The 14,371-nt window shown below is 37.3% G+C and overlaps 1 protein-coding gene across 2 annotated transcripts in view; it reads right to left on the bottom strand.

Annotated features, from left to right (window-relative positions):
• Positions 1-3,417: 3,417 nt before the first annotated feature.
• Positions 3,418-14,371, bottom strand: part of LOC122061777 (BRAP2 RING ZnF UBP domain-containing protein 1) — a 16,119-nt gene continuing 5,165 nt past the window's right edge. Inside the window, exons 5-11 of one of the 2 annotated variants that reach the window (XM_042625240.1) lie at positions 13,854-13,960; positions 13,515-13,761; positions 12,986-13,039; positions 7,281-7,424; positions 7,103-7,167; positions 3,930-3,984; positions 3,418-3,840 (exon numbers count right to left, since the gene is read on the bottom strand). In XM_042625240.1, the coding sequence (XP_042481174.1) occupies positions 3,682-3,840; positions 3,930-3,984; positions 7,103-7,167; positions 7,281-7,424; positions 12,986-13,039; positions 13,515-13,761; positions 13,854-13,960 (831 nt within the window). In that variant the 3' untranslated portion in view covers positions 3,418-3,681. Of the gene's footprint in view, positions 3,841-3,929; positions 3,985-7,102; positions 7,168-7,280; positions 7,425-12,985; positions 13,040-13,511; positions 13,762-13,853; positions 13,961-14,371 lie in introns of both variants that reach the window. The other variant, XM_042625239.1, reaches the window with a different exon arrangement.

Raw genomic sequence — 14,371 nt, 5'->3', positions numbered from 1 at the left:
GAAAAATCTATTTTTGATGTGAAACTTCATTTCTGGAACTGAATGACTACCAAATGTAGCCTATGTATTACCGTATATCCAAGTGCTTAGTTGTGTTTCGTCAGCGGATGTTAGGTACCTTGAGTTATAAATTTAAGGGAAAAGGTTGGGTATGCCGTCGATATCAAGTATGCTAGCACTCATTGTGTCTATCTCTCTTTTCCCTTTTTTTGAAATGACCCTCATATCCTTCCTGAATGATACTCCATCATGTGATCCTATTGGTGTTACCTGCTAGCATACTTGATATCGGCGATATATCTATCCCTCTCCCTAAATTTAAATACAAATTCAACAATTTGAATTGAATTTGTGATATCCTATGGCTATCATCTTGCTAGCATACCTTATTCTTGGGTAACTCACTAGTGTACCCATCATTTTTCCTTTTATTTAATAGAAAACATTTCACAATTGTTGATGTGCCGAGAATATTGATAATATTCCTTTTATTTAATAGAAAACATTTCACAATTGTTGATGTGCCGAGAATATTGGTAATATTAAATACATAAGCTGGTTTGTGTCTCAAATTTTATTATAAAGGCAATTACATCAACTTGTTGGGTTCAAATTTTATGGACACATAAATCTCAAGGTTATTTTTTTAAATTGTATTCCATAAGAAATTAGCAGGAGGAATATGCACACTACCACCATTTTTTATTTTTTATTTTTCGGTGTTACACACCACCACCAATTAGTGTCATAAGGAAATATATCATGAAAAACTTTTGCCCTAGTTATTATTACGAATACCATTGTAATTGTTTGGCAAATTTTTTTCAACAATAACAACAAAAACAAAGACAACTTTATCCCAATTAAATGGAGTCGACTATATGGATTCGACATTGAAGAAGGAATAAAAAAGAAGCAACAAAAGAAGTAAAAGGGAGATTTGAGAAAAAAAAAATATAAACAGTAGTCAGAGACGCATCGAATTTCACTAACTGAAATAGGTTAGAAGTTTTTTTTCATTTTTGAAATTGAAATTGCATTAATTATTTCCCCTTAAGGAGCACAATGCACATGGTTAATTTGTTGGTAAAACAGAAAATTCATGTTAAAAATAAAACACCACCCTTGTTATTCTTCTGATGGTCTCACCACAATCACCAAAACTGCTGCCGCCACCACCACCTAATCCCAAATAAATATAGATAATCTATTATAAAAAATTCAACTACCAAATGGATTTCTTTTTCTTGAAATATTTTCAGATAGATGTAACCAAACAATTTCAATTTCTTGACCAAGATCTATTTATTGACTACGTAAAGATGACTCATTATTTCAGTACTCCAACCATAGCATCAAATCATAATAGATGAAGAAATTTTCATCACCTTGAGTAGGTGACGAAAAAACTTTTGCCTTCCAATTAAGTATAATTTTTTTGGGTAAGAATTAAATATCAATTTGATGGTATTGTTAACACCATAACACCATAAAGATTAATTATTAGTTATAGACTGTACTCAATCTTATGGATGAACTATTTTGAGATTTTCTCTCCAATGCAAAGCTTGGCTTCAGCTAGGTTTTAACTACCATCCTCTCCATAAAATAATAATAATAATAATAATAATAATAATAATAATAATAATAATAATAATAATAATAATAATAATAATAATAATAATAATAAAATAAATAAAGGCACCAATACTAGCTTGACATAATGAATGTGTTTTTATGTGGTGAATTACAACAACAACAACAACAACAACAACAACAACAACAAAGCTTAGTCTTATCTCAACTAAACGAGGTCGGCTACATGGATCCGTAATGGAAAAAAAAAAACAAAAAACAAAAAACAAACTTTGGGACATCCCACTCACGAACAATTTACAACTCGAATCCTAACCCTCCAGGCAGCTTTGTTAGATGCCATACTTGGGTGAAGACTTAACTTTTGCATGTCTCTTCTAACTAATTCATCAATGGTCAAATTTGGCCTACCCCTAGCCCTTTTAGCTCTATTCATCTGCAGCTGGTCACTCTTCCGTACTGGGGCATCCAAGGGCCTCTTTGGACATGCCCAAACCATCGTAACCGACATTCTCTAAACTTATCTTGAATTAGGGCAATTCCTAAATCCGTTCTAACCTGGTCATTTCTTATTTTATCTCTTAGGGTTTTGTCGCACATCCATCTCAACATCCTCATCTCAGCCACACTCAACTTATCTATTTTACGCTTCTTGATTGCCCAACGTTCTGCACCATACATCATAGCTGGTCTTATGACTGTCCTGTAGAATTTTCCCTTAAGCTTTAGAGGATTACATCGATCGCATAACACTCTAGACGACCCTCTTCATTTCATCCATCCTACTTTAATTCCATGGAAAACATCATCATCAATCTCACATTCTTTGTTTAACGTAGAGTCCAAATATCTGAAACAGTCACTTTGCGGGATCTCTCTCCTCTCAATTTTCACTTCCTCACTATCAATACTCGATTAACTGAAGTTACACCTCATATATTCCATCTTTATTCTACTTATCTTGAGACCTCTCAATTCCAAAGTATATCTCCATAGTTCCAACTTATTATTAATCTCTGTCATTGTTTCACCGATCAGAACAATATCATTTGCAAAAAGCATACACCACGGGACCTTTCCTTGAATATTCCTAGTTAAATCATCCACGACAAGTGTAAATAGATAGAGGCTCAATGCGAATCCTCAATGTAACCCGATATCAATTGGGAACTCAACACATTGGCCTCCTACAAATCTCACACTAGTCACTACATCTCCATACATGTCTTTAATTATATCCGCGTATTTACTTGACACTTTTTTCTTCTCTAAAACCTGCCAGATTAAATCTTTGCGAACCCTATCGTAAGCATTTTCTAGGTCGATGAAGACCATATGAAGATCCTTCTTGTAGGTTCTGGCTTTTTCCATAACCCTCCTAAGGAGGTAGATTGCTTATGTTGGGAACTCAGCACCTTAAGCCTGTTGCTCAAAGGGAATGATGTGAAATGCCCAGTTAAAGAAAGCTATCTGTGGGTAACACAATCCTTGTGCTTGGTTTGAGAAGTTTAATCTTCTTGTGATTAGTATAACACTTAATAGAGTGACATCCACAATATGATTCACATTTTCGTTATAGACTTCTGAGTAAAATTAAAATATACCTGAAGAAGCATTGTCAAACCAAAGATACTATGTCCAGGATGATATTTCTTCACCATTGGGGTGTGTCATTGCATAATAAGAATCTGCCTATCTCTATGGATGTATCTGATAGATTTGTTAACTGAAGCTGGACAAGCTAACAGGCTATTGACGTATATTGCGGTCTACCCATCCGGGTAACCAAATATATAGTTACCATAAAAGGGCAGTGTATTCTTGGTAGGACAATATTCCTAATTGATATTCTCTATCCTGTATAATTTCCTATATTGTACAAACCCTAGCCATACTAGGGCAACTCTTCTCTATATAATGTAATATTCTCTCCATTGAGAGACAGACAATACAATACAATTTACTGTGTCAACACAGGCTCTACAGATTCTTAACAATTTTCTCTTGAAATTTGATCAACAATTACAGATGGCACACAAAGTTCATCATTTACACGATGTTAATGTATGAAGTTATTGAGAACTGTTAATTGCGCCTTCTGTTCACCTTCGAGGACCTTTTGGTGCTTCCTGATGTGGATTGTTGCAATGGTACAGGAAGTATTGTTCCCCCTTTAATGTCATCTGAACCAGTCATGGTATCAAGAGTTCTCTGTGCTTCAATGTAGACCCTAAGATCTCTAATCTGCAAGTCAAAATGTGAAGCTAGAAGAGGAGTACGAATTTAACTATCCCAATGCAAAACCATAGAAGTTGTCAAAAGCTTTTGCATACCTGTTCTTCCAGATCCACTATCTTATCATCTTTCAGTTTTGAAAATGATATTGCCCTAAAAAGACAAGAAATAAAACTTTTTATCCACAAGAGAGAGAGATGCACATGAGCTATTAATAACTCTAGGTCCTACCCAAAGCTCCCCCACGCCCAACCCCCCCCCCCAAAAAAAAAGTGTGATTCAGGCAGCTATTAATTTGGATCCAACCTACACCCTTTTATTATGGATGATTCGGGTGGCAGGTTGCATCAAGAATGGGCAACCAGGATCAACCATCCTATATGTACACACTTGGAAAAGAGAAAAATATATCTGTTTCATAGGCCAGTTGATGTTATCCATTTGGTATGAGCTTTTGTGTCCCAGGGATACACCACCTTCACAGAATGTATATGGCCCTCATTGACAAATTGTTCCCGAACAAATAAGATTAAGATAATTAAACCTCAGCTGCTAATGACAAACCTTCAAATGTATATTTGACATTTCTTGGAAATTCATACCAAAACAAAGACATTTCTTGGATATTCATACAGGTAAGTACTCCCCACAACTGAGTAATAAATTCTATAGTGACAATAAACCTTGAGCTATTTTCATGTAACAGAATTTCGGAATATACCTTTTGATCTTATGAAGTTGTATAACCCCCAAAAAGTGGTGCAACCATTAGAGATGGGAGGAGGGGCAACCCTCCTTTTACATGATTGTATTTTGTTATTTGTCGATTCCTTTATCTTGTATAGAAAAATCCTAACACACCTCCTTTCTTTTGGGAAACACAATCTCACTATAGCAAAATCAGCACCAAGAGATGATCACCCTTGCAGAAAAGAGAAGAAGAGCGAGAAACTGAACTATTGATTGAGATATTTTCTCTCCATCTGTAGTAGTGGGGTGGAATTAAGAGGAAACGTGTAAGAAATTGCAGTACTGCCCTTATTTATAATACCAACACATAACAGACAACTATAAGCCTACTAAGTAAATGTAATCCAAGAGTACCCCTACAGTACTACTTAAACACACAATACTATTCAACTGATGGGAGGGCCGGTAGGGGAGGGAAGAATCGCTGAGATGTACTCCGAGTTGCAGGGGAAGGAGAGAAGATTCGCACAAAGAAGAGGAGGGCCTGTAGGGGTAGGGGAGTATTGCTGAGATGTACTCAGAGTTGCAAGGGAGGGAGAGAAGATTCGCACAAAGAAGAGGAGGGATGGTAGGGGTAGGGGAGAATTGCTGAGATGTACTCAGAGTTGCAGGGGAGGGAGAGAAGATTCGCACAAAGAAGAGGGGGGGGGGAGAAGAGAGGAAGCACACAGCCAAAGGCTGCCAGGCCACGCAGGCACACACTCAAACCAATACTTAATTCATTCTTCAATTCTGATCTGGCTATTGGTTACAACCAATTTTAAGGAATAATAAAAGACAAAAATAGAAACTCACCTGAAATAAGAAACTACACTAAGCAAGGAAAAAATTGCAAACCAACTCTCTAAGACTCTAAATCCTACGTAAATAAAATCAAATAAAAGACAATCTTCCTAAATAAGGTAAATTCCTAAAATTCTACTAGACCCAAAACCAATATGGATCTAGTTCATCTCTGTCTGGATACGCAGATGGGTCTCGATCACTTCATGGGTGTGTATCTACATCATCAACAGTCAACACTTTTGTATCTCTCTCCCCCATAACCTACATCAAATCCCCGAAAATCTCCTCCCTTTTCTTTCCCATCCTTGCCCCAACTCTTCTATTAGAAACTATCCTTCCAAATTCCCATACATCTGCAATTCCCATCCCAAGTCCCTACAGATAATTAGCTAATGTATTCTTTTTCTTTTTTTTTTGTGGGTCCCCCAAGTCTCACACATTCTTGTCTCTCTCTATCTCTCTCTTCTCCCCCAATCCTCATCCCCTTTCTTCAACTTCCCACCAAAACACAATTATCTATCAATTATTGGAGTTCTTATATTCTAAAAGATTAAACACTGAATTTCCAGTGGTTCTTAAATTTTTTTTATGATTCCTTTTAATTGAAAATGGAAACTAAACCACCTCCCCCCCCCCCATGCCCTTCTTTTTTCTTTTTTCTTTTTCCTTTTTTTTTTTTTTGGGGGGGGGGGGGTTGGGGGTGTATCTGTAACCGATTTTCATTCCCTCCCTCTCCAATCATCTCAATTATTTCCCTATCTTGCTTATCTAATCCCAAACACGCAACTGCTTGGTTTCCTTTCTAGAGATGGAATACCCATCTAAGAACACATGCAGGAGGCTCCCATATTTTTCTCTCAACTAGGGGCTTCCATCTTTAGGCCTGATCTAAGGTATCTAAGCAGAACATAGGGTTGCCTAGCAATGACACTCTAAAACCGCAATCTCTCCTTACCAATGAGTAACTGACAATATTTCTATCATGGCCTACCTTCAATTCATTTTATGGACATGCCTACAAGACCCAAATAATGGGATAAGAGAGCTAGACACAAAGTTAGTTGAAGCAATCAAGCAATGATAATATGATATACTTCTTTACATACCGGATACTAGTGGTTCTTTAAAACAATTCAACAAACTTACAGAGCTAATAAATAAGAAGATGCTTTCATATCATGGGGTTGAAATAACTTTATTAATAGACGCATTTGAAAATTAACCTGACTTCCTCATATTATGGTTGTATGTACTAAATTGCCTTCTCAGCACAGTGTCTATTATTACGCTGTTATTACACTTATCCACATATATATTTACGGTGTTACGGGTTGCTCTTTTTCTTTCTACTACTTTTGTTGGAAAAATGGTAGGCTTCAATGTATCATGGCTTTATGGAGTCATCCCATGCTTACATGTTGGAGCTTGGGGTTATTGTTTGATCAGCCACAAGTTTCTCTCATTTATTCCTTTTTGAACTCCTATGCATTACATGCATATTCTGATCCTTTATTTGATTTTATTTTATTTTATTTTTTGAATTAGGATCTCATCTGCATTTGACCAACTAGCAGTTAACAAACACCAATGCATATTTTATAGCACCTTGAATGGATTTTTCTCATACTAGCTATATCTTGGACAGTAACTATACCATTTCATGTGTGAGTTCCTACTTCAGCAACCATAGCTAACAGTTTACATTTCCAAATACAGATGAAGAATGATAATCTACCTCTCTTCAGCCTCCTTAACCTCTTTCTGCAACAGTTTTTGCTTCGTCATAAGATTTTCATTCCTCTAAGAATTGAAATAGATAGCCAGTTAGAGGAAAAAATTGCTTTGGACTGAACAAGAGGTGAGAACATTTAAGATACAGCAGATCAAGTCACATAGAAGATGACAAAACTTACATCAGCAGCAACTCTTTTTTCCTCAATGCATTTATCATATTTCAGTTGGATTTCCTGCTGCTTTGAAAACAAAGCCTTCTCCACTGCTTCAGAAATGGACTTCTCCTTTTTACCTCTGACCTCTACAAGTAGAGTTTCATAATACTGAAAAATCACAAGAAGGAATAGAAGTATAAAACATAATGAATTTCAGGAATCACGTTGATTTTTATTATAATCACAGGGAAACTAAGGTACCAGAGTGCATGACCATAAAAACTATTGATTAGTGGCACAAAAGGAGATAGGCTAATGTAAGGTTGGTTCACCCTAGGTAAACAAACCCCAATAACAACAACTCTCAATCAACTATAAGTCTGATCCCTGGTCAGAGAAATCAAACAGCTCAAGTAAAACCCAGAATGAAAGAGGTACTCAGAAAATGGAGGAATTAAGGGACTCACACCTGAGCAAAATAGGTCCAGAAATCCTCCAGAAGAGCAGCAAACTGGAACAGATCTGGCGGAAACAGGGTTTCGGCCAGACTTATGGAGAAATCCTGCAGTTGGGATTTGGCTGGCCAAATGGGGCTGAAACCCTGGTTGAGCGGCCTCCTTGGGGTGGTCTTCAAACCCTCCAAAGGGTGCTCGAAGGGGACCGCTGGATTGGGAGAAAAGGGCCCTGTTGATTTGGTCTCAAAACCCTGACAACTAAATCGATTTTGGTAACTTGGCTGATCTTCAACCTTCAATTGTGGGGCTGCTGGAACTTCAATCCAAGGCTTCAAGCACTCACAAATCACTCACAAGCACAAACAATAAGGAAAATAAGAGAAGAAGAAGATAGATGGAGTTGTGATAGTTGTGGGTGGTATATGGCTAACTCAGCCTGGGCTCTCACCCATGGCTATCTCAACTGTTGATCCATCCTATCTCAGGAGGTTAACGAGCTACAATGGCTGCATATACTCAAGTCTTCATTAATTCATAAATTGGTATAGCAGCCTCTCTTTTATAGAGAGTAGAATGCTTACAAAATAGAAGTAGTTCCCAAATAGGAAAGTAAAACAGAAAGGAAACTAACATACTTTGGGAACTAGCCACTAACTTCAAGCCTAAGAAATCATAAGAGACAAACAAAAGGACATTCTAGAAGCTAACTTGACTCGTACAAACTAGGTTTGACTAGTCAAACATAAAGAGACAAGTTACAGGAGTAAGGAGAAAATCTCAGGCAGCAATATGTCAACTTCTGGACAGCAATGCAGGGCTGGCTTAATGCCTATTTGTAGAGTCTTCTAGAAGTCCAAATCTGCAAAGAAGATGTGCAAATCCAAGGGTACCCTACGCTGGTTCGATGGCTACTGATGTGGCCAGCATAGGGTCAAAACTTTGGAGGACCAGAGGCTGGCTGGTCTGGCTGGCCTTCTTCCTCCTTCGATAGTGGAGGCCAGCATGTGCCACATCATAGGCTCAAGGTGTCAAAGTATAGGTAACGAGCAGTGTATCGGAAAGCTGATTTTAAAAGAGTCTAGTGTATCAGAGATGCAAAGAGATTATTATGCACCATAAATAAGCAATAAATAATGATATCCAACCAATGTAAAGTTATCTAAGTCTTCACGACACCTATGTGATTTAAATTTTTATTGGCAAGTGCACTATCAAACTTACTAATAACTAATAAGAACCAATTAAGCAAGAAGATTTGAAAAAGAAGTATATAATGAGTATTAGGACACTAGTCTAAAGTAACACCAAAAGATCCAAACCAAGCAAAAAATAAGTATAAGTATACAACCAAGTATTATTTAATAGGCATCAAGTATATACACATCAACCACACTACTATTCTACTGTGTAACTACTAATAATATCTACTAGGCAACAAACATAACTATATACATTATAGATCACCAATCATTCAAGAAAATCCAAATTCAGGTCAATTTTATAATTTAGATGTGATACTTGCCAAAAACAAGTTAAAGAAATCTATTTTTTTAACATACTTCAACCTAGGGTTTTGCTGTTTGATCTCCACTTTGATGAGCTTTAATGCAAATTTTTTGCTTGTTTAATCACTCCTCAAAGGTCGTTTTTGTGTAAATGGGATCCACATATGTTTTGGCCAAGGAATAAAAGTAGGAAGACAATTACTTTTCAAAACTGGGATTTTTGGTTTTTGCAGCCTATTTATGGAGTGTAACGGCATATATGGGCACTAAATTAGTCCGTATCGGCCTGTATCAGTTTTATATTTATTTTTACCAGTTCTATATCATATTAACAAGGCCAATAGGTCCAACACATAACCATACTTGACACCAGGGATAGGCCAATTAATGGACATGACTCCGTAGCTCCCACAAAAGGAATATGTACCTCTGAGGCTCTGAACAACAAATCAATAGTAATCAGACAGTCGAGACAATCATTGTCCCAAAAAAAGATAGTCTAGATAAACTAATCCAGTTACTTCTTAGCTTAGCAAATGTCAAAGATTCATAATATAGAATGGACCTATTCCACCTAAGGGTTCCAAACTTGGGAACTGAAACCTCCCCGTTAAATCTTAAGAGATCTATCAGTTGGGTAGACATGTGTTGGATATGAAAACCATTGTTGATGTGATTGGGTATTCTAACATATGTATGGGACATGTTAAGGGCAGTGGTAACTGGCAACTTCCTTAGTTTTGGGTAATCTAACATGTGTATGAGACATGTGAAGAGCAATGACAATCAATTCAGTGAGGATATTCATTGAAGTGAAGAAGCAAAACATGTTAAAGAAGATGAAGAGTTGTTGAAATCGGTCAACCATGAAGAACTACGGTCGTCCGTAACAACCATAAAGAGACCATGAAGAGCTTCAAAGTCTAAATCAACATTGAAGATGGATTCTCTAATGAAGATCAAGATTATTTGTGCATAATGTAACATATATTGTAATCTTGATGTAAGGATCCGAGCAAGATCAGAAAAATCCCAAAATATTGTGAGACCTAAGTGAAAACCCAAGAATCTAGGTGGTTGATGTTGGAGTACTTTTAGACCTTCTTGTCCACGGGCATCTATGTGAAGCTGTGGATGGAGCTGAACGAAAAAATTGATATCGGTGGTCAACTGTAACATCATACCTCTGAAAAGAAGCTTGATTAAAATTAGCTTTGTGTTTTGCAATCAACTGTGGTGGCGTGTGATCATCTGTGAACAGTCGTTTGGTGATTCAAAAATTTTCCTATTTGGATCATTAAATGAAGGATCTTAGTGGATAATCAAGTGTTGAATTCTCAAGGCATTTCATTAATGTTCAAAAATAACTTAACGGGTAGGTAACAACTAGTTAAACTTGGAACTTGGGGAAGTCCTTGAGTAAAAGTGAAGTTTAATTACTTCTCATTAATGTATTGCACTTAAATTCAAAATCAGTTTGAATTTGGATTGAATCTAATGGCTAGTTGGGTGCCTATAAAAGGACTTGAGTCATAGCTGTAAGGAATTAAGTTTGCCACACACGGTGGTAACTTCTCACAAGATGAAGAGCTTCATGAAGACATCATGCTGAAAGGAAAAGGGCAATAGACAGATCTTGTGAAGATGCAGTTGAGCTATGAAGGAACAGTGATTAGACTTGAAGAAAGAAGTCACATGCTGCATTTGGACATGGGCATGGAGCTTGCTCATGGGTTGTACTTTCAGTACAAGTGAAGGAAATCCTTGGTAGTGTGCCTGGGTACACAATCAAAAGGGACTATGAATGTGTGAAATCCTTGGCTTGTGGCTTGGGTGGAAATCCTTGGTCGAGGATTCGGGTGCACAACCCGATAGACTGTGGTTGTGTTTGAGAAATCCTTGGCCGTGGAGAGGTCTGGGTCCCAATTTGAAGGACTATGATTGGTTGGTAAAAGGCTTGATTCTTACTTGGGAAAAGAATCAAATTGTGGAGAATTCCACAGAGAATGTAAGATCAAGGAGGATCTGAATCTTTATAAATCGATTGTGTCTTTTAATGGCTCACTACCTCCGTTTTGTAAGTAACTTTACTACCTTTCGCTTTCAGTCCTTTGCTTGCATAACTAACATTTAAATGCTTACCTTTGCTACAACTAGTTTTACTAGTTTCTTTATGCATTTAAGTGCAAGGTTTAAGATCTCGCTCTCGCCTCCCATCTCGCTAATCCAAAAAAGAGAGATCTCGCGAGATCACGCCGAGATCATGTATTTTTTCCCGGTCGACTCGGTGGTTGGTCTCGGTGACTATATGGTCATTGTAGCCCCTTGAAAGTTGGTATTACCCTATTTTAGGCCTTCTAAATATAATGGAAACATCAGTTTTTTTAAAATCAAACCTAAAATTGTACTTTTGACTTCGTACCCTATGTAAATAGTCTCCGACTCTTCGAACCTTAGGCTAGTATGCTCTATTCCACAATCAACATTTCACAATCAACACGACACAACATAATCATAAGAATTTAAAAGACATCATATATAAGAAAAGTAACTCCAAATGTGGATGAGGAGGTAATATTCTCTACTCTTTAAGCTTCAATGAGTGTAGGACTGGAGATCGTCAAGCAAAAACACCAAAATCCTTGCTCCTTGGTTTTTTTTCTTCAAAAAAGCAGAGAGAGGCGAGATTTAGCGAGATATTAGAGAGATTTAGCGAGATTTGGCGAGATCTGGAAAGATCTCGGTCGAGTTCTGGCAAGATCTCGGTCGAGTTCTGGCAAGATCTCGGTCGAGTTCTGGCAAGATCTCGGTCGAGTTCTGGCAAGATCTCGGTCGAGTTCTTGTACAATTTGTATCTCACCATTCATCTCGACTCGCCTTTTTGAAAAAATGAGATATTAGCGAGATCTCACCGAGATCTTGAACCATGTTTAAGTGAACATGATTGCTTGCAAGCATCAATGGTAAAATACTATGCAAGGATATCTGAAAGATTTACAATCTTCACCTTGGTAAGGTGATTATATCTTGATCACCAGAGGTACTTCAGTTTGATCACAAAGGAGTTTGATCACTCAAGGTACTGTTCATAGGATTTGAGGTTATTGGTTTTGTTTTAGTGTGGACATAAGTTTTGGTTCGGACTTGGTCTAGGCCAATTAGACCTATAAGCTCAATTGAAACCAACTGATTATGATCATAGGACCAAAACCGATAAGAGTGACCAATTAGCCTATAATAAACAACTTTGAAACTCCCCACCATCTCTCCCTCACATTTATAAACCCTCCTTTCCTTCTCCTCTTCTTAAGTTTCTGATGCAGGACTAAAATGAGTGCATTTTGAGGGAATAGAGAATGTGATCCCTATAAAAAGAGGTAAGCAGCAAGACCCACTTGCACTATTATTGGTTTCGGTATAAGGCCCAATAATGGCCTGAGAGACTGAGATCGATTAGAAACCAATAAATCACTAAAATATGATCCTGGTGTAAGGTCCCAGGACCGATAAGCTTATCAGTCCAGTTTCGGTCTAGGGCCAAACAGGTGGACCCCTAAGGTCAGCCCCGATCGATTCAAGTGTCAACACCCCTAATTCTACCCTGTTCCATGGGCATGGCATGCTGGTTGGGTGTAGACATGAGGTAAGAATAATTCCACCACAACTTCTGACAGCAATAAATGGAACTTGAAGTACATCAGAATCTATATAACCAACTAATAAGGGATTTGAATACATTGCATTAGAGATGCAATATCTAAGTACTTACTTCTCTTTGAGTCTCAAGCTGGCTTGTGAGTAAGCGGTTGTACTCATCCACAATCTGTTGTCAGGGAAAAAAAAAAAAAGGTCAATGATTATTGCAATCATACAAGTGAACAGACAAAACTGCATTTTCATTAAGCATCAAAAGTCAAGATTTCGGACAACTCAAAGGTGTGTCTGTAATTAATGTTGGACCCAATCAATATTGTAGAATAGGTATAAGAGGATATAAATGAGCATAAGGTATTAAAGCTTCTGACAACGCTAATGTGTCTCCGTAATCAATTCTGGAAATGCTTGAATGTGATCGACGTAATACAGTGTCATAAGATAACAAGGTACCTCTGAGTCAAACTATTATCGCTTGAGAAAAATAGATTATCAATTCAAAACAGCTTGCCATATTATGACAAATCAATACAAGCATAGGATTCAACTTTCAAGTATGTGGGTCCAGTACAAGCCTAGGCCTGATACTTTGATTATATGAATAAAGAATAAATATGCCTGAAAGAGGAAAAGATTACAACCACATCAACTTTACTGCTAAAGAGCGCACTGCTAATTCCAGAATCCTCAGAGTAGTCACAGTTCCCACAATCACCATCTTTCAATATACAACAGGAGTTCAACTCTACCAACTTCCCATCAGTTTTAGAATGATTTAGTCGGTGAACATAATTGTCACCGACATAATCCCAAACACGTTGCGTTTCTAAATCAAGGGAATAGCAGTGTTTTGTTTCTTTCCAGTGCTTGATAGCATGACCTTCTTTATACCTAAAATCAATACATGATTCCAACAATTAGGAATTCAATTGAAAGAGTTATCAGCTACAGAATAAGTGCAAATATAGAGCATTTGTGCCAACCTTCCACATCCCACAAACCCACAGATCATGCAAATCCAGAGATCCTCCGATGTTCCACAAACAGAACATGTTGGTTTCTGAGCCTGCTTTTGACAAAATCGGCAAACCTGATAATAAAAAATTACCATTAGTAAAGCCAACAGTTACAACATTGATAAGGTTATAATAACCAGTTTCAGTGCTGTCATATAACTGCCAAATGACTTGACAATTGTTTGTGCAACAGAAAAGATGCATCAGAGGGACTTCGTAGGAAAAAATGATATCTTAAAATGCCACTGTGAGCTACTATGATTACCTCAAAAAGATGCATTGTTAGACATAATAGCTTAAGGAAAGAGAGAAAAGGTTAACTAGGTTTCCCTAAGCAAGTGTACAAAGTGCCTCGAGTTGAGCATAACACAGCCAAGTTTCCCAAGAAAATTAGATGTCTTCATTAGACATACAAATTTCTATGAGAATCTTACAAAAAGAAAGAAGTTAACAGAGCAGCTCCCCCAACCCACCCACCCCCCCCC

Source organism: Macadamia integrifolia, chromosome 14 (assembly GCF_013358625.1).
Source record: "Macadamia integrifolia cultivar HAES 741 chromosome 14, SCU_Mint_v3, whole genome shotgun sequence".
Lineage (NCBI taxonomy): Eukaryota > Viridiplantae > Streptophyta > Magnoliopsida > Proteales > Proteaceae > Macadamia > Macadamia integrifolia.
The sequence above is the reverse complement of the archived record's forward strand: the minus strand, read 5'-3'. Positions and strand labels throughout refer to the sequence as shown.